We start from the raw sequence: 21,861 nt of genomic DNA, 5'->3' as shown, positions 1-21,861 counted from the left end.
ACCAGTAAACTGCGGCGAGAAATTCCTATAGTAGAGTTACGCCGAGCTGCGCGGAAACCTTGGCGAAATTTGCATCCTAAGTACTCGGCGATCGTGGCCGCCCTTTTGCCAGTGGCATCTACGACACCTAGTCTACCAGCACAGCTTACAGCCCAGTTGGGACATGCAGCACAACTAGCGGCCAATGCGGTGCAGCATCCCACTTCGGCTAACCTAAATCTTAATCTCAATTCAGCGGCTGTGGCTGCTGCGGCGGCAGCTTTAGCTGGTGTTCATCCACTATCAGCAGCCTCGACACTTGCCCTTAGCGGAACGTTAGGCGGTGGTGGAGGCGGTCCTGTTATATCACCAGTCGGTGGAGTAACTTCGCTGTCTGGTGGTGGATCTACCGGAGCATCGATAGTGTCTTCCGGGGCGACTGCTTTGACGAATAGCAGCAGTAATAACAACAACAGCGGTAGTAACAGCAGTGTCGTCAACAACAGCAGCAGTAGCGGAGGTGGTAGTGGTGCGGTCGCTACCGACAGCAATAAAAGTGATCTACAGGTTGTAATCCTAGACTGACCCGAACCGCCGAAGAACATGCACTTTTCCCAACAGCAGCACCACCATCAACATCATCAGCAACAGCACCACCGCCAGCAACAATCCAATTTGACGAATTCGCATAGACATCAGCATCAGCAATACCATTCCCATCTTCATCTATCTCATCACCACAACACGCAGCAAGGTATTCATCATCAACAGCAGCAGCAGCAACAGCAACAGCAACAACATAACATGCGACACTACAATAACTCACACTTACAGCAACATCAGTTACACCAGCAACAGCAGCAGCAACAACAACAGTTGCTGCTCCAGCAACAATACCAGCAGCACCAGCAGCAACATCCTACGCAACTGGCGCCACCGATAACACACCACAACAGCTATCATCAACACAGTCACCTGCTACATCGACAACAGAACCAATCTCAGCAACAACCACCACATCCCTACACCATGGAAGCACTGCTCAATTAATATGCTAATGCAACACAAGCAAACACAAACAAACAAACAAACAAGAGAAGAAAATCACAAAACGATGGCAATGATGAATGCTGTTAACAGGGAAGCAAAACCAGCTCTTTTGGATCCTTAGAATCCTTTCGCATGTGATCCAAAGTTTGTGGGGGCTAGCAGATATCAGCTGTGTAGCTCTGCAAGTTTTGAAAGAATCAGTTGTATTGTACAAACAGAAAATAATCACCCCACTGGTTGGATAATATAGTGACTGATCGTCGATTTTCTTTCCATTGCACCGTGAGTAAAAGCTGCATCTTTGAGTAGTAGGTTTAGTTTTTAAAACCTAAAAAGACTAAGGATACTGACAGCTACAAATTAGCGACTTCAAACAAGCAAACAAACAAAACAAACAAACAAACAAAAAAACACACACACACACGCAACAAACGTAATGGAAGGGATCATACACATAAGCATAGTAGCAAAGCGAATAGAAGCCACGACAGAAGAGTAAGCATTAGTTAGAACGAAAAAAAATGATGGCGCTAAAAGAAACCCGGTCACGAAGGGAATGAATGAATGGTTTGTGTAATTGATGATGTACGGAGAAGGGGGCACTACGACGATGCCCTGAATTTTAGTTGATAACATTAATGATCTAAATTAGATGAACGATCTTAGAAGTAAAAAAAATGTTTAAAAGGCGTAAGAAAGAACTGTAAAAGAGAAAGAGAGAGAATGGGAAATAGAAAGTGTGTGAGAGAATGAAAGAGAAGAATGAATTAAAATGGACCTATTGAGCCCTGCCCCCCTCAGGTCCTCATCCATTTACTTTTTCTAGTAGATGTGTTTAGATCAAGTAGTTGGGAGAGAGGACTGAAAACAAAGGAAGGACATGGAACGATGTGGTCTAAAATTGTAATAGCATACTCATGCGCAAGGATGATAGAAGAGACAAAGCGGTAACAAAATATGAAACACAATATTATTACAACTAGTGACGAACATGAACGTACGTAATACATACAATTGGGTTAATGTCTCGAAATACATACACACACATAACACACCTTTGCACAGTAGAACACTATCTAACGGTGACGAAGTGAATGGTCGACGAATGAAAGAAACACTATAGAAAGCCGAGCTATATATGACCTATCCTTCGTTAAGAGGGCGAATGTGTACATGAAAGATTGCTGGAGAAATAAGTGAGTGAGAGAAGACACCGCATATTGTCGAAAAGATAGATTGATAAGGTAAAACAATGGGATGTAGAGTGTAAAGAAACAAATAAACGCTGCGCTCGCAGATTGCGTAATTAACGTGTAACTAGCGTAACTAAACGTGCAAGCTGACCTTCCTCTTTGGACCGAGCAATCCAATTCACCATTATCGGGTGAAGGTCGTCATCATTTAAACCTTTTTTGTGACGTAGAAAACAGCTTTGAAACACCAATTACAGATGTAACATTGCATGGAACGTGCATGTGTGAAACAAAGCCACAGCCAGGAAGGATTGTTGATTTTTTTTTTGTACATCTCTGTCTATTTTGATGGGATGAATTCAGGATGAACAAACAGCATCTGATCTTGATCCTCCTCCCGTATTCGCCCACCTGCTGGCAATCGGAATAAGGGAGCATTACAATGATTCATGTACTTTCGCTTTTAAAATTTGAATTGTGGGAAACTGTCTTGTAATGTTTGTCTCACACACTTTCGGAATAGGATGAAAGATTCACAAAATAGAAACATTAATTCAACGTCCACTTTATGCGAAAACAAAAGGAAAAGACATATTACCAGGCAGGTCAAAATACTGTAGTTGGCGGCTTGATTGCGGTGCTTTCTCTTTCACCTTCATTCACGCACTTTGGGGCTATTTCAAACGAAGTGCTCACCTGTAGTTAAGTTAGCAAACTTGCAGAACCTACCCACACAGCGAATGTGGTTCATTTATCGATATTTTTGTCCTGTTTTTATTTCCAGTACTTGAATTACCATGCCGAACAAAGACTGAGTAGCAAAACGAGAAGATAAGAGAATACAAGTAGAGAGAAGCGTGTAATAAGAATGTGTGCCGAATGCGAAATGCCGAATGTACTAGAGGAAGAAGCGAACATAATGTGTTTTAATAGTTTCGTTTATTGGTTTTGTGTCCGTTTCTGTTCGATCCGTAAGCTAATCATGTATCTTGCGCCGTTGGATAATATATGCTTTAAAATCAAACTTAGTTACTAACTTGACTGTTGTCCGTATATAGGTAGCACATCGAAACAATACTTAACTGTGGAGTTGTTTTTTTTTTTCTTCAAGCGCTCATTTGCTTCTACAAAAAAGCAATGCAATAAAGCGAACCAACAGAAACAGGAAAAAGGATTAAAGGAAGCTCTTGAAAGATTAAAAGCCAATTAAATTTGAATTACACCTGATGACTTTACCATGCCAAGTGGTAAATCCGTTCGATTTTTACTTTAATGACGTTTTACTACACAAATTTCGAAACAATGTCCCTCATATTGAGATGTAAGGGCAAAGGAGTAAATAGAAAACAAACATAAATGGAGCAGTAAAAGAAAGAGATTTTAATACGTTGACAAAAATAATTTAATATTAAATGCAGTACCGATCCCTTAGAAAAAGGTTTTTTTTCTACTGTATAGGATAGCCAACTAGGCGATTTTTGTGTTAGAGGATGAGTAAATTTTGTGGACAGATTTAAACAAACTCGGTATAGGTTTTAGAGCTAATGCGAATCACATTTAGCAGAAAGATATGCGCACGTGATTATCTGTTCCTACTGCGGTGAACAGAATAGAAAAGGAATAAAAATAATGTACCAAGGTAAAGTTTGGAGTCGGTTCAATTCGCAAACATTTGAACACGGTAGTAGAAAGCGAAACACTTTGTGAGATGAGAGAGAAAACACACAAAGGATCAGTAATTCTTTCTGGCATCTGTTGTAAAGCTCGGGATGAACCGTCGATCGTCAAATTTGTTCGAAGGTGCATAACAAACTCTTTTTCCCTACATGATAAAAAGAAAATATAACTTGCAATTATTTCATAGTGGTATTTTGAGAACATTGTTGAGAAAAGTATATTAGTAATTAATATTATATATTCTTTGTTATATTTTAATAACCTGTGACCATCATGTTTTGTAGGTGGGAGCAGAAACCAACCGAAAATGGAAATCACATTCTATTGCTGTTTGTAGATATGGCAGGACGATGGATTACGGGCACTCGTCAGACGTTATATTCGAGAGATAACGAATGGAATGGATGGAAAAGTGATCGTCATCGATCTGCCCGAGTGAGCTTACGAGTGTTGAAGTTCTTTAAGTGAGTGAGTAATCATTAGTTGAAAATTGAATAAAAAATATAAAATGAATTTTTAAAATTCTACTAATTATACGGTGGTATAGAATAATGATGTATTGACTTGCTCTACAAATTTCATCCAAAAAACACTGCTAGAAAATTATTAAAGTTTTATCATTAAAATGTTTCATTCCCCATACAAAATGTATGGGATACCCAGGAATGCCGGTCGTAGAGTTGAAGGTGTAAATTTGGCCATTGACACAACGGTTAATATCCGACATTCGAAAACGAAGCTATAAGAACCTTGGTATCGTAAGAGCACCAGCTTCTGAGTTTTGAACGACAAACTATAAATGGATTCAATGACAGCGAATTATACAAACAAATTCACCAGTTCACCAGTCTGTACGAGCCAAAGTACAAAATCTTCTAAATATCTGATCAAATGCAAGTTCTTGACCGTGTTTACAGCTAGAACGTTATCAGTTGAACGGCGGAAGGATTCGCTGCGGAATTGATTTCCGCACACGAAGCTGATTCAACTTTAGCTGATGTTTACGTTTGCCTTATCAAGCAACCACCGTTCGTTTGTCATTTGTCACTGACGTTCAGTAACAAAATTCCAGGTGAATAATAACAACGCGTCTAGGTGCGTGGCTCTATTTGGAAGATATCTACGTACGTGCAACGACCTTGTCTAGCGTGCAACAACGCATAACGATACGGTGTGGAAAAGTGGTTACGTGGTGCTTGTGCCTGTTTTGGCCTCCGTGATACCTCGAAAAGGTCGAAATGTCTTCCCCGATTAGTTCGTCTTCGGAATACAACAGCGCGCTAGATCAAACGTTGAATTCCACCCTCGGTTCAGATGCGATGAACAATTCCGATTTGAGCAACAGTGGTATGTAGGTCGTAGCACTTGCTTAGCTTACATTCGGCTTATTTTTTCTTTGCTTGGTTGGTTTGTTCTTCGTAGATATTGAGAATGTGAACCTTACTGGCGATTGGAACGAAACGCTCCGTGCGAAACAGAAGAAAAATGCAAAGGATTCCACTCAGCAGCTTCTGGACAGTTTGCGGAACAACAACTTTGACCAGGCAGGTGACACGATAGGCGATGCGAGCGCTCTCAACAGCACGGCCAGCACGCTCAGCTTAGATCTGAGCGCTGCCGGCGAGTTGTCTGATACGATCAACAACGTGACACTTTCGTTCGTGAGTTCATCGGAGGAGGACGGCGAGCTGTTGACGGCCAGCACGCCTCGCGCTCCCGATGTCAGTGTTAATATGTCGCAGTCCGACACGTCCACCAACACGACCCAGGGTGAGAAGGATTCGCATGACACTACGGCCAATGTGTCCCAGCTGCCAGCCGAAAGTGGTAGCGATTCGGCCATTCCGCTCTATGCAACGCTCGAAGAGTTTGATCGAAATCTGCCGGAAACGGTGACGCTGCTAACTAAGCCGGACGGTACGAAGGTGTATCTGGTTGGGACGGCTCACTTCAGTGAAAGTTCACAGCGGGACGTTTCGCTAGTGATGAGGAACGTGCGCCCACAGGTAGTTATGCTGGAACTGTGCACATCGCGTGTGCATATTCTAAAGTATGACGAGAAAACGCTTCTAGAGGAAGCGAAGGAGATGAACCTGGCCAAAATGCGTGCCATCATTCGAACAAATGGATCGATCAATGGACTGTTCTATATACTGCTTCTAAGCATGAACGCAAAGTTCACGAAAAAGCTCGGCATGGCACCGGGTGGTGAGTTCCGGTGCGCGGTCAAAGAAGCGCAACAGATTCCGAACTGCGTAATACAGCTCGGCGATCGGCAAATCAATGTAACACTGCACCGGGCTCTGCGTGGACTTTCCCTGTGGCAAACGATCAAACTGATACCGAAGCTGCTGTTCATAGACGATGACATCAGCATCGAGGAGGTGGAACAATGCAAGCGGAAGGATTTGTTGGAAGAGATAATGCTTGAAATGGCCGACGAGTTTCCAGCTTTCGGGCGCGTGTTCATCGACGAGCGGGATCTCTACCTGTGCCATTCGCTGCAGATGGCGGCATTGCCACATATTAACCCTGTGGATGGCCGTTCCGAACCGGTCCGGGTGGTTGGTGTAGTAGGAATTGGGCATGCGGCCGGTATCTCTAAGCACTGGGGGAAAGTCGATACAAGCCAAATCGGATCGATCGTTACAATTCCTCCAGCCAGCTTTGGCCATCGCATGGTGAAGTACACCGTTAAGTATGGTTTGCTTGGGCTTGCTGCTTATGGTGTGTTCCGGTACGCTCGGCCACGATTGGAGCGAATTTTGCTTTGATTTTGCAACGCACACATAACATACATTCGACCGATATTGCGCGTTTAGAACGTTGTTTAATGCTAGAACCTCACGTTCGTTCTCGTGAGTTGCCTACCGATAGGACGGAAAAGAAACGACTGTCGTAATCAAAACATATACATACATATTAATCAAAGTAAGCGTAGGATCGCACGCGACTATGGTGTGGGAAATAGAAGAATGCGTTAATGTTTCCTCTCGTTACAATGCACCAACATACCGTACGGTACCGTTTTTGTCAGCATTCCAAGGAATTCAAACCAGAACGAAGCACAATCTAACACGGGTGCCCGCGACAAATGCGTCGGGAAATAAAACTAAAGTTCTCCGCAGTAAGCTAGGAAATGCAAGATGTATTATTTCGATTCCACACAGGTTGTGAATGAAAGACATTCTTTTCATAAAGGCTTGTATGAATATTACATTTATTGGATGTATATGCGTGCTAGATGTTAAGCAGCCAGGAAATATCATCCTCCATCGTTACTTCCTTTTTAATGTTTACTGTTTGTACTTCGTCAGTACTTTTACTTTTCTTCTGCTTCGGTGACAGTGGTTCCTGCTTAACTGTTCGCGGAATCACATCGTCCTCGTCGGACGGCTGTTTTCGTTTTCTCGTTTTAGTTGACACGGTTTGCTGATCATCCGATGTTGATTCTGCAGCAGTATTGGATTTCTTCTTTGATGTCTTAGTCTTGCCAGCGTTTTGATACATTAATGCAGCTTTTTGCTGAGCAAACGATAGCTGCTTCCGCACGCGCTTTGGTAACCTCATATGTTCGTTAAAATCGTACCCGAGCAGAGGATGGCGTACGCGTATTTCCTCCGGATATGGTACAGTAATGTGGTTAGCATTGCTCGTGTTTGATGGTACCGGTACCTCCAGTGCAGTTAGCGCTTGGTTAATGCGCACAAATCCGGCAGGCACGAATGATTTTACGCGCGATCCTGACTGCAACCCAATCACCCGTTCCTCAGTATTGATCTGGACGTGAGCTTCGAGTGGTACGGAACAGTGTTTGATCATTGAATGGGGTGCTGCAAGGTTAATTTTCTTATTCAAGAGTTCAGCTTTAACGTCGATGGTGCTGGGACACTGTATGATCCAAGTTTCTTCATCCGTGTCGGCCAGATCAATGTCGACGGCATTCGATTGCGATGGCGGAAGTGGTTGGATGTGTGGATGTTGCCGAAAGTACTCTTGTAGTTGTAATTCCAAACTACTGGGTATAGCCCGCTGCTTACATAGTTCCGCTAGAATATCTTTCGATTGGCTGGACTTTTCTCCTACGTTATGCTCCAGATCGCCATCTCCATCGTCCTCGTCTACGACTGGCGGAACGCAAACATCAGGTTCCCAAGTTGCTTCTAAAATTTAAATTTTAACATTTGTAGCGACAGATCGCGAACCGTTGTGTCCTTCCAGATTACCTATTTTGATGGAAAAATCACCCTGCTTGCTTTTTCTCCCCGCAGCAGAATACATGATGCGACCGGACTTGTAGCACGTTTTCGTAAACAGGCCAAACGCTGTGGCTGTCAAAGTTTGTGTTGTTTTTGCAAATGTTCTTCGTTGTTTGACATTAGTCGGGGCAGTGTTGCCAGAACGATCAGAGCACGTGCGTTTCGCATTTTTAGCGCAAAATTAGCACGATGCAAATGAGTTTGAATCGTGCGTTACTAAATTAATTTGTTTTTTATTTTGTTTATTGCAATAAATTATAACGGCAGTGTGGATGATGGTGACGCAGGTTTAACACGGCAGGACCGGTACAAAATCCCTTTCGGGCCGGAGAAAGAGAGATAGATAGAGACAGAGAGAGCGAAAGAACGAGAGAATTATTGCAAGATTCATCAGGGGTCTTGGTTTGATTTATTTTAAACGGCCAATTATATGCAATTTCGTTATTCGACCAACTATTTTGAAAATTAGTGGTGAGTAATAAAATTTCCGTGGCTTGATGGCAATACAATTGAAGGAGTTTTATTTAAATGATGAAGAACTATCGTCGTACATTTCATGTAAAAAATCTTGAAAACAATGTGCTTACCAAAACAATTGGACCATTCGCTCCTACATGAAGAAGAAAAAAATAGTCCTTAGTTTTAGTTTTTTTTTGCTCAAATTTAGTGATATGTTCAACTTTCTCCTACAAATGTGCCGAGCGGCTGTAAAGCAGAAGGTAACCGTTTACTAACGAAAAATGTGATTAGAAAAGCACATTTCGGACAGTGTGATAAGTAAATACCTCATCGGAAAACCTTGCGTCACGAAGCATGAAACAATGGCTAGCTCAGCAAACTCGCGCGCAGAACGTAAACTACCGGGTGATGGTTCCCGCTGTTTGTGTTTCTCGCATAGCTCAAGTGTGTGTGTGTGTGTTTTTGTTGTACCTCAATACACCACAAGCCACCAGCAAACTGCTCGGCAGTCGTCATTTGTCGCGCGAAACCGGTGTGATCGCACGGAATCGCTCATTCGCTGTTTAACCGACAAACCGGGCAGAAGTGATCGTCTGATCGTCGTCGCAGCTGCTCGTGACAGAGAGAAGAACTTGTTCCTGTACAGCGGATACGGTAGTGAACGGGCGTCATAATAGTGTGCATAATTCCCCATCACACCAGCCCAACCCTTTTCGTGAGTGTGACCGGTGACTTAAACGGGCGTAGATGAGTTGAAAGCTTAGCTTCTTAAAAAGCCGCGTTTTGGTTCAGTTTTTGTTGCTAACTAACAGCATCTCGTTCTGCTGCGAATATTGTATGGTGAATAAATAATACGACGTCACACAATTCTTCCCAATAGCATTCGCCGTATCCTCTCTTGGACAGTCGCTGAAGGTTAAGACAACAGGCGGTAAGTTTATCTAGCAACTAACGTTAATAATAATTGTATGTACGTTGAGGGTGCGGGCCAAGCGGGAAGTACTTTAATCGCACATCGTATACTGCTTGTGGTCACAGTTCTTGAACTTCCCAGAAAGGTATACGGCATCGGAGCGTAGGGGTGTTGCTCAAAGATAATAACTATTATTCAAACACGTGTCTCATTTCGCTTCCATCTCGCCAAGGATCGCCGGTATTTCTTGTATGAAGCATTAAGATGGATCTTTATGAGCTATGATTACGTTCCTTAGTTTTTTTTGTTCATAATTCAAACCGATTACAACAAACTTATAACAAACTTATAATTTATCTTAAACCATATTTTAACATCTTCTTCTTTTTGGCTTAACGATCTCGAAGGTCATGCCGACCATTGCCGGGCATACTAGACCTATTTTTACCACGTAACCGGATAGTCAGTCCTTGCTACCGCGGAGGCGGTTCGGGTGGGTCTTGATCTTAACATTTAAATTTTGTAAATTAAATCCACTTTTAGAATTGATATTTCGTGGTGAAGAAAGCGGAGCAGAAGATGATATTTTTAAAAATAGAGCTGTTAGATAAAAATCGCTTGCAAGGCAGTACTGAGGGTACTGATTGCACAGTATGAAGAAGTTGCTTTTCTATTTCCATCTCTTAACCACTTCTTGGTGGTTGATTACCCAGGAAAAAGCTTCATTCAGCAGCAATTAGCCGTTTTTTATCCTATTCTACATAGACCTGGGCCAATAATCGTGTGCATGATGGTGTAGAGAACAAAAAGAAGCCTATGTTCACCTTTTTTTTTGCGCGATCAATCTATCATGAGCGACAGAGTATGATCAACTTGCGGTTATGATGGTTTACAAAAGACCAGCATCCCTACCCACTTTTACGGAAGGCTTCTAGCGCTATCACCATTAGAGATTAGTAGCATTTGTTTGTCCCTCACGTAGCACTGGCACGTACTGCTACATACGCCAAGGACTGGTTTCTCTTGGCCCCCCGGAACACATTTCATTCTAATGCATGTCGGGTGGCGTTGATTACAGCCTGCGCTGAAGGGTAATTCCTAACCTGTTGATTCCGTACACAGGGCATTGTTGGGGCTGTTGGGATGCTGGCCCCCCTGCCCCTTGGTAGGCGTTTTAGGACCGGTTGGTGGCGGTACACTCGTCAAGTGCATCGCAAAATGCAGGCCATGCAATACTTGCGCTTTCATGCCAGCGTTTTTTTTTTGTTGCACTCAGCATCTGGAGGGCGCGGAGTAGGGATTGCGCAAGTTTTGCACCAACCAACAACGGTTATTTGCCCTTTGGACGTGGCTGGAAAGCAGCAACCTTGAAACGAGTGCAAAAGTGCGAATCCTCGCGGGGAAAGAAGGTGAAAGAGACACACAAAGAAACCATCCGGTTGCATCTGGTCGATCAGGTTTTTTGTTGCTGTTGTTGTTGTTGTTAAGGTTGGTTGCGGGATGAAAACTGCATTGTGCCATATTGGGCAATATTGCTTCAACGGGAAACGAGTGGCAGTGGGACTGTGTCACCTCTCGTACCAAGTGCACATGCTGATGTACCCGGAGCAAGGCTTGATCGCTTGACCGGAGGGGATGGCAGCTATAAATTAATCAGCTTGATCGTGTTGCTCATCCGCACCCGCCCCAGGCCGTGTTGGCTTTAAGGGTCAAAGCAGTCTCAGAATGCGAGTTTGGTATATGGTTTCTGGCATGACACATTGGAGATGTTTTGTGCATCCTTTTTAACCAAAAAAAAAACAAAATCTTGGATTATGTTTCTTCACGTAAAAGCAACTTAACGTAGGTACATGCATTACTAACGAGAGAAAGTGATGGTTTCTATATTAGGTTTAAAAAAAAGCAATTTTTGCGAAGCGTTTCCATTCCAACCATTTATGGCCACAGCTCTGAATTATTGTGGCATTTTTTAACAACTTGAAATAAAATATCCATATTGATTATTCATAAACTTTGAGATTCCGGAACTTTACTTTTATCTTTTCGTAACACGAGTTCCAAATGCTACAACAGCTTAACCGCTCAAGGATGGTAACAAAGAATCGCCTTAGAACCGGTTCGTGAAACATGTTACCGAAACCTGCGCATCAGTTTTTGGGGGTAGAAATATGTTTGAAGAATAAAAAACGGATCGGATTTGTTGAATGACATTTTTTTCTCTGTTTGATAATTTGACGCAGCTATACAACGTCGTATACATCAAACATCGATGAAAACGGGCGATCCTTGGGATTGCGGGGTCACGTAGTTTTACCTTTACAAATTTATAGTCGACAAATTTCATTCACTCCCGCCCCCCCCGGAAGTGAAACAATGTATTGCGTTTTATAATCTTTTTTGTTTGATAGGCTTTTGGGCCATTATCTGCTTTGTAGCGGTTAACTGGTTTCGATTGATAAGATGGCATCTACTACAAAATGTTAAAGTGTGATCGAGCGTTCCTTTTCTGTAATGCCGTTGAAGTCTTTTGTTTCCTATAGACGCGAAATGTCACGCGCAGCGCTCTCGCTCTATTTTGAACGCTTTGATGTCCTTAAAATTGATCAACTAGCTACCGTGTGTTTGGGCCTCCTTTTGCACAGAACTGGCTATGATTAATTGAAGTAATTAATAAGTCATTAATAATCAACCGGGCAGGTTAAGAACGATAATGGCTATAGAAGCAAATAAAATCGTCAAAAAAGTATTCAAAGAAAAGATAGGAAAATGTGAAACTTATCGTAAAACTAGTCATGCAGAAGATAAAATGCACCGCAACCAAACCGAGGCCAATTTTAATATGATTTTTGTTGTTTCAATCGTACTGTCGCAAGCCTTCTAGGGATTTTGGTTTATAATTGAAATTATTGAAAGTATGATACCCCCCGGCACACACTAACTTTGAATGCTCCTGCAAGCAGCTTGTGCCTGTGGTTTCTTTGTCCGGGCCACAGTTTAGCAACCACTAAAACCCCAGATCAAATCTGTTCGACTCGGGTTTTGCAATTTCAAGTGCAGCTTTTGTTTGTGTTCAGCTGTTAAGCAACCTGCCGTTGCACTGTATGCACGTGGTCACCGTGGTGTAGAGTTCTTCTGGCCGTCAGATACCAGAGACGGACGCGTTGCAAAAGTGCATCGCCACACCACTTTGGCTTGCTACAAAGCCACCACTGTACGCCAAACGTGGAGTTAAAACCGATCGATCAGCGAGCAAAGTAAGTTTGTTTGCAAGTGTTTGCAAATAGGAAAAGAGACAATAAGTGGCATATCATCGAATCATATGCTGATCGCGAACCGAACCGAACTGCCACAGATTGATTTGTGACTCGCACACACACACACACCCTAGTGGGTTTACGTAATCGAGCATTCGCCTCGATCGGTTTTATTGTGGGAGAGAATAATGCACGGAGTAGGGCAGGATGGCAAATCATGACACACGATCGCAGAATCGGGCCTGAGTGACCTAAATTTGGTACACCGGATAGCCAGAAGGATACAAAACACTGCCGTAGTGATCGTGACCGTGTACTACAGCAAATTGCTTTTGGAGGATCCTTTTAATGCTACCCATGGATCAACGATGGCCGTAGCTCTTATCGTCGCTATGTTAAACCTGTTTTAAGCTGAAGTCCTTTACTATGAAGACACGTGTGATCGTCACGCTTCGTTGCTGCTTCGTACATTCGCATTCGCTTTTGAATATCGGGAGCATAGCGTCTAGAAAACTGGAAGGGTTCCAGATTGTATAAGTTCGTTTGGGCACTAGTGGGGGTGGGGGGGGTTTGAGCCAAGCGAAACTAGTCTCCCGGTGACATTGAACTGGCTTCAGCATTGGCTGAAGAGAAGCTAAAATCGGGAGGTGGAATTCATCTGTCTGATCATGATCGCCAGCATGATCGTGCAGATTAGTCGGTTCGTTTAAGTCGGGCGAGATGGATTGGGTCGAAATGTGCGTACAGAGTAATGTTATTGTGTTTAAAATATAAATAGAAAAATAGTTTTCCTCTTGGGAATGTGTAATAGACAAGTTTGAATACATATAAAATCTATAGTTAGTAGACAAACTAAAACGAACAATTAAGTTGATGAATATAGAAGAAAAAGTTTGTGGTAAAGGTATCTGCACTAGCTTGGATCGTGTCTTATTTTCGCCAGTTCCTTCTTTTAATCACAAACACCGGCACAAAAGACACGATGAACAACGATTATACAACGGTGTCAGCTAATACGCGGGCTAATAGGTCGCCCACAGGCAAACCCCAAAAAAAAAAAAGAAATACTATCGAAAGTAGATCTTGTTTTCTAACGTCCAAAAAGCGTCATGTTAAAATTGGCTTTCTGCTTAATGCCAGCAGCTTCCTATTGTTTTGTAAGCTACTGACCTGAAACGGACGCATTTCATAATCAAAGCGCTTGTGGTTACGAACTGAAGTGTTTGGTGTGTTAAAATAGGTTAAAGCAACTTTTAAATGTTATCAACATTTGTTTGGAATATTGTTCAAACATCATTTTACTAATTACAATGCATTATTCTCCCCCACTTTACAGCACACACAGAATGAAGAACACGAAAGCCATCACGAAGGCGGACGAGTATCGCTTCAAACTTTCGGACGAGTTGCTACTGATCGCCAAGGAGGAGCTACGTGAAACGCAAGCCACACGGGACCATGCGCTGCAGATGTTGCGCGAATGGGCGGAAAAGAATCCTCGCATCGTTAAGATCCGGATGGGTAGGTTGCTTGGGGGGCGCGCTTATATTACAAGTTTCAGTGCCGTGTGTGCTAATGTCGCCGTTTGCCTTCAACAGATGCAAACTTTTTCCTAAAGTTTCTGCGCGCCAAAAAGTTCCAAATTCCGGTCGTACAGGAAAACATCGAACGGTACGTGCTGCTGAAGAATGCGTTCGAGGGTGCGTTTAAAAAGCTCGACTGCCGGCTGCCCAAAATGGCGAAGCTAATTGATGATGGGTAAGGATGTTGCTGAAGGGATGGAAGTACCGTGAATGGCAGCTTCTTGTTCGAATCGTTACAGATACATGTTTGCACTGCCCGAGCGCGATCGTGAAGGTCGCCGTGTGATCTTCTACCGTCCGGGTGTGTTTGATTTGCGCGAGTACACCAATGCAGACATGCTGAAGCTTCACGGCATCTGTTACGAAACGCTAATGGCCGATGAGGAGAATCAGATACGGGGCTTCATCCATGCTGGCGTTGGTACCGGTATTGGATTGCCCTATCTAACGCTGTTCACAATCAAGGAAGCGGTTAGGATTGCGAAAAATGGCGAAAAGATCCTGCCGATGCGGCATCGGGAAATGTACGGATGCAACATTAATCCGGCAATGAAGATGGCGGTCGACTTTGGCATGTCGTTGATTTCGCAGAAACTGCGCGACCGTATCCGGCTGTACACGGACATTAAGGACATCGAGTTGGAGAAACGCCTGCTGCCAAAGGAGTACGGCGGGGAGATGCCGATGGCGGAGATGATTCGGTTGTGGAAGCAGGAACTCGAAGCGTACCGTACCCGCCTGCTGGCGGACGATGAGATGGCGGTCAATCTGAACATGTACTCGGACGCAGCAAAGGAAGGTTCGGTCGGTGCACTAAAGCAGCCGCTGAATGGGTGCACCGGAGCAAGCGATAATTCCACGTACGGGTTGGCCGGCAGTTTCCGGAAGCTGGAAGTAGATTGAACCTGAAGTTATAAATATATGTACACGGCAAACAAAGCAGGTGATTAGGGGACAACGGCAGGAGGATTTTAGTGTGTAGTGTTAACATTAGGGCGCACATTTTAATGGCGCAACTGTACGAAGAGGCACCGTGATTGTAATCTTTCTAAAGGTTTTCTACTTTCTACTGTGTTTTTTTTAAAACGCTCTGACAACAAAGCTACGATAGGTTTATATCAATGTTTTTTGGGTATCTTTTTCAATCAATCATGGTGACATGCCGATATGGTCGGTAATTTTGCTGGATTTACTCGAGTGATATAACGGCTCGGTGATCTATTGTTTTCGAAGTTCTTTAAATCGGACACGGGTAATACGTGAACTGGGTCCTTGGGTATCAACATCACACCACCACTTTTCCTCCTTTTTTTTTGTTTTTGATCCGATCCTAGTTTAACACGTGGTGCTGATACAATCAGAACATTAGTCCGTTTCTAGGACATTCCATAAAGGCAATTCTTCACTCCACTCGTAGTGGCTTGCGATCTCCGACAGATCGAGTTTCAATTTATGCAGCAAACGGCCTCGTTAGGACGTCTTCTCCTACTAAAAAGTTTTACTCGTGCTTCATTCTCTATCTTCAAAAGCTCGGTTCAAAAATACCGCCGAAATTAGTAGCTCTGGTTGTTAGATGCGAGGTCTTCGTCCTCGTACAGCTTGATTGTAAATTGAGCTTTTCTTTGTAACTGGTGCTCTATTATCGTTCCAAAAATTTTTGGCCAGGCCGGTCCAGATATTTTTTTAGTTTTTTCCTTCGAATACAGTTAAGAGACTTTAATTAGTTTTACGTTCGTTTTTGACAATTATTCACATGAAGAAGTCCGAAAGATTCACAATATATACATACATATAAATAGAAAACAAGTAATATAAAAAGTTTTTATTTATTTTAAATTACAATTACACACGCTGATTTGTCTCAACTATTTTCGAGTTTGTCTGAACATAAAAAAAATCAAATGCCGCTAAGTATCGATGGATTTAAGTGGATTATAGAGATTCAGCAGCTTAAGTCTTGTTCAAGGTTGCGTAGCAAATGTAGTTGGTAATGTAACTTGAGCAAGTCCGCTCTCAATGTACATCAAGCAATAGGCCGACGTTGGGGAATCTCTACCACATTCAACCGCTTGGTATTGCGCGGACGGAATGTGAGTATGGGATCGTCATCGTCGTACGAGTTATCACTTTGTTCCTGCGTGTTATTTTGCTCCTCGGCACTGTCGGACGAATCGCTCGGATAGAAGCAAACGGTAGAGTTCGGATGGACGCGATAGTTGAAATCCTGAAACTTCTCCAAATGGCGCTTCTTTGTGACGCCCGTCAGCGTGAGATGTTCCATGCGCAGATTAATCCGCTCGGTGGCGGGAATATCTGGCAGAATTGATTTTGGTCGATAAATTACCAACCCTTCCTCGTGGTAGCAACCGTCAGATTGTATGCCGACGCGTTTCTTCGCCGGTTCCGAGGGACAGGGCGCTGCAGGAACCGGACCCGCCGGTAGAGCTCGCTGTCGTTTGGAAGCGGTAAGCGTGATCGACTCGAACGGTTCGACAATCTCTCGTTCCGTTGGAGACGTTTTGCTTGGGGTAAGAGTTTCTTGAGGTGTCACAACCATTGATGGCCGTGCATTGGCTGTGTTGGATGCTTGAGGAACAGGCTTTACACGTGAACTGGTTGGTGGTCGTTCGCGAGATGATACTGGGGCAAAAAATACTTCATCACTGTCACTGTCGGATGAGCACGAGGTGGAAGTGTTTTGCATCCGGTTGGCGAACCGTTTGGACATCTTCCGTTGAGCGATTGGTTTGGTTTTTTTCATCCGTGCGCATTGCTCCAACGCTTTGGCGTATACCTGTTCCTGATCGTACCGCGGCTTTGCCGATGTTGGACTAGGACCGAGAGGACGGTCAGCCACCGATATTGGTTTCTTGCGGGGATTAGTTTTTTTGAACACTTTGCGTCTGTTGCGACGGCCCGTTGTTGGCTCTTTCGACGGCTCCACGGACTGACGCTGGTGTTTATCGGCAGCGATCGTCCACCTTTGCGCGTAGGTATACTGTGGTAATGCCTTCTGAACATCACACGCACTGTCCGATTTGGTAAGGGTTCGAGGCAGTGGGAGAGACAAACATGGGAATTCCGTATCGGCTTTTTGTTCATCGTGTATGAGCCCTAGGCTGGTAAGACGGCGCACGGAACTCGTTACCGAGTACTGTTTGATCATGGTGGTCACTTTGAGCTTATTGCTAATCTGCTTATTCGAACGGATGTATTGTGCCGTGTCGACGGAATAGAGTGAATCTGCGTCCGCATCCATTTGCGTTTCCGTTACCGTAGTAACCTGCTCCGTTTGGTAATGTACATTGTAGTGGCCGGTGATGCTGTGCATGTGATTTCGCAGCCAGTTCTCTACCTTCTCGTGGCTTAGCATACGGAACTCGTTATCGTCTAGAATTTCTTTCAATCCATTCGCTTCCCACGCTTGTTTGCGCAATGGAACCGCCACTTTGAGCTGTCGCTTAATTTCCTCTGGGTTCTCTTCGGTGCTTTGCTCCTCGGACGAAGCCTCAATAACATCACTGACCGAGCTTTCGTCGCTCATTTCCTGATCGAGCATCACCATGGCCGTGTCGATGTCCATACTGTGATCCGACTGGTGTTGGGTTGAATTTTCATATTTCTACGAAGGAAATGAAATGCACAATTAATCAATATTCGACACGGTACATTGTTACGGTTTACGCACCTGTACGAGCTCTCTCCAACGGCAGTTTCGCCGTCCTAAATCTTCGTCGTTCGGTAGAACTTCCCCGACGTTGGTTGCCTTTACACCGGTGGACATTTTATAACGACAAAGCAGTACACGATTACCATACCTAAATGGACAAGGCTTAATCGAAGGGTTTACTTTACAAAAACTTAGCTCTCTAAAGACGACACAAAACAAACGGAACGATCCAACATTTTGTTGATATGATCGCTTGACGTTTGGCAGTTCCGGCTGACAGTTCACGCAAAACAGGTTTTTTTGTTTGGTGTCACAAATGAAAACAATCGGCTCGTAAAGAAAGCACATTTATTGCAGTACAGAAGTGTATAGTTGTTATATTAGTGTATAGTTGGTTGCTTCGTTCGATGGATCCGCTCAACATAAAGCTGGAAGTGCCGGATTTGCCACTTCCTCTCGGGGACGATGGCTTGATGATGTCCAGTGCAGATTTCCTGCCGACCGAAAATGACCTGTTTCTGGGCGATGATGACGACGACGTGATCGTGGTGCATATGGATTTGCGCGAAAATCTGTCCACCCTACGGGGGCTGGTCGAACGGCGGATTGGTCTTTCGCTGAGACACTACGAGTTCTGGCTGCAAGGTTCCACGATGCTCGAATCACACAAGAACCTGGTCGACCAGTGTGTGCAGGGCGAAGGGCTGGTGCAGATCAACGTCCAGGTGCAACCGAACAAGCGACGCATAAACATTGCGGATGTATTAAAACCGACGGACGAGGTACTTGAAACGTACCAGCGCGAAATCGAACAAGCGGCCAAGGAAGCGGAAGCTGCTGCAGCGGCCAAGCGAGCGGCGGAAGAGGAAGCGGCTGCAGCTGAAGCTATCGCCGCGGCGGAAGCGGAATTAGACAAGCGCACTGTTGCGGACAGTCTCAACGGAACGGATGCATCCTCTAAGACGAACCAGACAAATGAATCACACGAAACGGCCATTGCCGTTGCTGCCATCATAGACTCGGTTAGTGTGGAGGAGCGCGAAAAGGAACGCGAAAAAGAGCGCCGGAACGAAAGGGAGCGTCAGGCAAACGAAATGGTCGGGAAGCTTATACCTGCAATCAAGGAAGAAGTTCATGGTTTCGCGGACCATTCAATGGATGATTGTGATGAATCAGATGGAGAGATCGGCGATGAACCGTTGGCCGCCCTGCCATGGGTTTACGACAGTGCGTTTAAACGTGACCAGCAGCGTTTAAACATTCCGGACGATCCGTTAGAGTGGACGGTGGCCCAGGTGAAGCACTGGATCCAATGGGCGGTACGGACGTTTAATCTGAATGGCATTAAGCTACAGGACTGGAGCATCAGCGGCAAAGAGTTGTGCGAGTTGGATTCGGACGAGTTCAAGCTGAAAGCGCCGAACGATCCGGGCGGTTTGTTCTGGATGCATTTAGAGCTGCTTCGACGTCACAAGATTGTTGCCGCGCTACAGAAACCAATCGAAGGCGAAAAGCTCGTTGAAATGACCATTCGCAGGAAAATACCGAAAGTTAATATAGGCAGCAAAAACGGTTGTAAACAATAGTTTGCGTCTGCAGAAAAACGAATCGATACTAACAGGAAATTCTTTTCTTTCGCTTACAGATGACTTTAGCTACTGTGGCAATCGAACTGGGAATAACGGACAGATCCAGCTGTGGCAGTTTTTACTGGAAATTCTTACAGACCGGGAACACCGTGCGATTATTCAATGGATGGGTATGTGCTTATAGCCGTTTAAACTCTCGTTCTTGATTTTTTTTAAACCATTTGTCTGTTCTATTCACGCAGGTACCGACGGGGAGTTCAAGTTGTGCAATCCGGAACTAGTGGCACAGCTGTGGGGCGAACGTAAGAACAAACCGACGATGAACTACGAGAAGCTGTCCCGCGCTTTGCGCTACTATTACGACGGAGATATGATTTCGAAGGTGCACGGGAAGAGGTTCGTGTATAAATTCGTGTGCGATTTGCGCGAGCTGCTCGGGTACGATGCGTCCGAACTTGCGGCACTCGTCAACGAAGGCTCCCCAGTTAGTACCAATATCCAGTACGAGAACCATAATTATGATGTTGATTTCGATTGATCGATTTTGCAGAGGATTGTGTTTTACTTACTGACAGGGTTTTTCTTAGTAATGGGACAACTGTTAACAATTTCCTTTTGATAATCAAGTTTGGGCTGCGCGAAAGCAGCTGAATAATGATAGTAGCCTTACAGTTATACTTTTTTTAATTGAATTAGGGATGAGGTTTCTAACAATTATTCTATTTTGTGCATTTTTTTGTTTTATATAAAGATTGGAAAATAGCTTACGGTTTTATTATAGTACCATTGATGACAACTCCATTTCACCGTTTTCTTTCAAACTTAAACTTGAACTGTGGTGCCTGATGAGGCGTGCCCTTAGCAACCAATTTTGGCTTCAAAGCTCGCTTCTGCTTCAATATACGCTTAATTTCGAACGTTTTCTGTACAACCGTTAGATCCTTTTCACGGTCTATGCGTCGCATCAACTCTGCGTACGATAGTTTACGTTCGTGGTTGATGCTTTCAATTTTTGCCGCACTGACGGTGGCCAGTTTCAGTTTTTCCAAATCCTTTAGACGGGGTCGGTTTGAGCGGCGCCCGATTAAATCCGGATGAGTGTCGAGCCGTTTGGCAAGATCAAACTCGTTCGCTTCCTGTTCGTCCTCCACGAAGAAAATGTGCTTACTGGGTGTTTCGTTTACCACGTCGGTCATGTGCAGCTGTCCTTGCAAGCGACGAATTTTGTTTGCCTCCATCGTGCGCTTCATTGTGACATACTTCAGATCCTGCGTTTGCATTAGTTTGATCTGATCTTTCGTAAACTCGTCGCCCTTTTCAATTTCACGATGTTCGCCTCGATGTATCTTCGAGTTGATCATGTGGTGATAGAATTCATCGGGATTCTTGTTCAGTGCTCGCTTCCGTAACAACTTCAGCGTGGCTTCCTTCTCATTGTGATCCCGCGCACGTTGCTTGTAATCCTTCTTTTTCTCGAGCAGCCCAAGATGCTGGCGAGCAGAGGGCTGGGCACGCTCCCGGTGCACTTTCTGGTTCGATTTTGCTGCTTTCTTCCAGCTGGACATGTTGATACAAACTAAAAACGGTTAGGAAAAGAGACACCCAAACTGCGCTCAACAATATTGCCGCGAGCAAAAGTAAACAATGAAAGCATGATTTGGTGTTGGGTTTTTTGACATTTGACAAAACGTCAAATCGATTCCTTGCTCATGACAGCACCTTGCAAACATTGCAAACCAAAGTGGGTAAAGAGACTAGGTGGGCTTATAGCTTTGGCGCGGTAGACCACATTCGTCTGTGAACTATTGACAAGTGAACAGCTAATCGGTTTAATTTGAAGCAGCAGTTATACACAAACTCACAACATCAAGGACACACGGATACTAAGACAAACGCACGAATTTTGGACAAAGGAAAAAAAAGGACACACGGATAGGCTAAGTACTTAAGATGGGGGTCGTGGACCCTGGGGGGGGCAGTTCCCCCGGGTCATACTATGAGATCCTTGGGGAGGATCACAGAATAATGGGGAAAAGAAGAAGAAAAATGAAAGGGGATCGAATGATAATGGAAGAAACACGTGACACGGAAGAAATCTTTATGGTAGTGGAGAGTACCACAATCGGTAAATCACTTGCCACATACAACCCATTCTTATTCCAAAAGGCCGTCGAACTGGCAATCAACGGCAAACCTATTCATACCACGTTGCTACGAGATGGAAAGATACTAATG

The 21,861-nt window shown here is 44.2% G+C and overlaps 8 protein-coding genes across 26 annotated transcripts in view; 5 read left to right on the top strand and 3 right to left on the bottom strand.

Moving 5' to 3' along the window:
* The window catches only part of LOC125760779 (metastasis-associated protein MTA1), a 42,303-nt gene extending 38,220 nt beyond the window's left edge, over positions 1-4,083 (top strand). For all 19 annotated transcript variants that reach the window (XM_049421255.1, XM_049421253.1, XM_049421256.1 and 16 more), the window contains one exon: positions 6-4,083. In XM_049421255.1, coding sequence (XP_049277212.1) covers positions 6-564 — 559 coding nt within the window. In that variant the 3' untranslated portion in view covers positions 565-4,083. The remainder of the gene's footprint in view (positions 1-5) is intronic.
* Positions 583-1,029, top strand: LOC125774898 (ataxin-8-like). The gene has a single exon (XM_049445265.1). The coding sequence runs from the start codon at positions 583-585 to the stop codon at positions 1,027-1,029; it is 447 nt and encodes a 148-aa protein (XP_049301222.1).
* Positions 4,084-4,198: 115 nt separating the features above from the next.
* LOC125760801 (traB domain-containing protein) lies at positions 4,199-7,039 on the top strand. The gene is made up of 2 exons (XM_049421317.1): positions 4,199-5,246; positions 5,322-7,039. The coding sequence occupies exons 1-2, from the start codon at positions 5,138-5,140 to the stop codon at positions 6,671-6,673; spliced, it is 1,461 nt and encodes a 486-aa protein (XP_049277274.1). The 5' UTR covers positions 4,199-5,137; the 3' UTR covers positions 6,674-7,039.
* A 47-nt stretch (positions 7,040-7,086) lies between these two features.
* On the bottom strand, positions 7,087-8,258 carry LOC125760820 (uncharacterized). The gene is made up of 2 exons (XM_049421342.1): positions 8,126-8,258; positions 7,087-8,062 (listed from the first exon to the last, which is right to left on the bottom strand). Exons 1-2 carry the CDS (start codon positions 8,178-8,180, stop codon positions 7,140-7,142), a joined length of 978 nt encoding a protein of 325 aa, XP_049277299.1. The 5' UTR covers positions 8,181-8,258; the 3' UTR covers positions 7,087-7,139.
* Positions 8,259-9,136: 878 nt separating this feature from the next.
* LOC125760817 (alpha-tocopherol transfer protein-like) lies at positions 9,137-15,483 on the top strand. The gene is made up of 5 exons (XM_049421338.1): positions 9,137-9,332; positions 9,498-9,548; positions 14,121-14,305; positions 14,383-14,542; positions 14,607-15,483. The coding sequence occupies exons 3-5, from the start codon at positions 14,131-14,133 to the stop codon at positions 15,268-15,270; spliced, it is 999 nt and encodes a 332-aa protein (XP_049277295.1). The 5' UTR covers positions 9,137-9,332; positions 9,498-9,548; positions 14,121-14,130; the 3' UTR covers positions 15,271-15,483.
* Positions 15,484-16,173: 690 nt separating this feature from the next.
* Positions 16,174-18,385, bottom strand: LOC125760792 (uncharacterized). The gene is made up of 2 exons (XM_049421303.1): positions 18,056-18,385; positions 16,174-17,989 (listed from the first exon to the last, which is right to left on the bottom strand). Exons 1-2 carry the CDS (start codon positions 18,383-18,385, stop codon positions 16,391-16,393), a joined length of 1,929 nt encoding a protein of 642 aa, XP_049277260.1. The 3' UTR covers positions 16,174-16,390.
* Positions 18,386-18,444: 59 nt separating this feature from the next.
* On the top strand, positions 18,445-20,389 carry LOC125760800 (DNA-binding protein Ets97D). Its single transcript, XM_049421316.1, has 3 exons — positions 18,445-19,609; positions 19,683-19,796; positions 19,869-20,389. Exons 1-3 carry the CDS (start codon positions 18,445-18,447, stop codon positions 20,162-20,164), a joined length of 1,575 nt encoding a protein of 524 aa, XP_049277273.1. The 3' UTR covers positions 20,165-20,389.
* Positions 20,387-21,299, bottom strand: LOC125760823 (probable U3 small nucleolar RNA-associated protein 11). The gene has a single exon (XM_049421345.1). It carries the CDS (start codon positions 21,189-21,191, stop codon positions 20,430-20,432), a length of 762 nt encoding a protein of 253 aa, XP_049277302.1. The 5' UTR covers positions 21,192-21,299; the 3' UTR covers positions 20,387-20,429.
* Between the last annotated feature and the right edge of the window lie 562 nt (positions 21,300-21,861).

This window comes from Anopheles funestus, chromosome 2RL (assembly GCF_943734845.2).
Source record: "Anopheles funestus chromosome 2RL, idAnoFuneDA-416_04, whole genome shotgun sequence".
NCBI classification, from domain to species: domain Eukaryota; kingdom Metazoa; phylum Arthropoda; class Insecta; order Diptera; family Culicidae; genus Anopheles; species Anopheles funestus.
Note: the sequence above shows the minus strand (reverse complement) of the source record. Positions and strands in the feature narration are given on the sequence as shown.

What these genes read in the sequence shown, in the direction of transcription:
- LOC125774898 (XM_049445265.1), top strand. Translation starts at nt 583, where the DNA reads ATGCACTTTTCCCAACAGCAGCACCACCATCAACATCATCAGCAACAG.
- LOC125760792 (XM_049421303.1), bottom strand. Translation starts at nt 18,385, where the DNA reads ATGTGCTTTCTTTACGAGCCGATTGTTTTCATTTGTGACACCAAACAA. An exon ending in GTTGGAGAGAGCTCGTACAG is followed by an intron (nt 17,990 to 18,055) that starts GTGCGTAAACCG and finishes TTTCCTTCGTAG; the next exon opens with AAATATGAAAATTCAACCCA.
- LOC125760820 (XM_049421342.1), bottom strand. Translation starts at nt 8,180, where the DNA reads ATGTATTCTGCTGCGGGGAGAAAAAGCAAGCAGGGTGATTTTTCCATC. An exon ending in TGATTTTTCCATCAAAATAG is followed by an intron (nt 8,063 to 8,125) that starts GTAATCTGGAAG and finishes TTTAAATTTTAG; the next exon opens with AAGCAACTTGGGAACCTGAT.
- LOC125760800 (XM_049421316.1), top strand. Translation starts at nt 18,445, where the DNA reads ATGGATCCGCTCAACATAAAGCTGGAAGTGCCGGATTTGCCACTTCCT. An exon ending in TAATATAGGCAGCAAAAACG is followed by an intron (nt 19,610 to 19,682) that starts GTTGTAAACAAT and finishes TTTCGCTTACAG; the next exon opens with ATGACTTTAGCTACTGTGGC. An exon ending in TGCGATTATTCAATGGATGG is followed by an intron (nt 19,797 to 19,868) that starts GTATGTGCTTAT and finishes CTATTCACGCAG; the next exon opens with GTACCGACGGGGAGTTCAAG.
- LOC125760817 (XM_049421338.1), top strand. Translation starts at nt 14,131, where the DNA reads ATGAAGAACACGAAAGCCATCACGAAGGCGGACGAGTATCGCTTCAAA. An exon ending in CATCGTTAAGATCCGGATGG is followed by an intron (nt 14,306 to 14,382) that starts GTAGGTTGCTTG and finishes TGCCTTCAACAG; the next exon opens with ATGCAAACTTTTTCCTAAAG. An exon ending in GCGAAGCTAATTGATGATGG is followed by an intron (nt 14,543 to 14,606) that starts GTAAGGATGTTG and finishes GAATCGTTACAG; the next exon opens with ATACATGTTTGCACTGCCCG.
- LOC125760823 (XM_049421345.1), bottom strand. Translation starts at nt 21,191, where the DNA reads ATGTCCAGCTGGAAGAAAGCAGCAAAATCGAACCAGAAAGTGCACCGG.
- LOC125760801 (XM_049421317.1), top strand. Translation starts at nt 5,138, where the DNA reads ATGTCTTCCCCGATTAGTTCGTCTTCGGAATACAACAGCGCGCTAGAT. An exon ending in TTCCGATTTGAGCAACAGTG is followed by an intron (nt 5,247 to 5,321) that starts GTATGTAGGTCG and finishes TGTTCTTCGTAG; the next exon opens with ATATTGAGAATGTGAACCTT.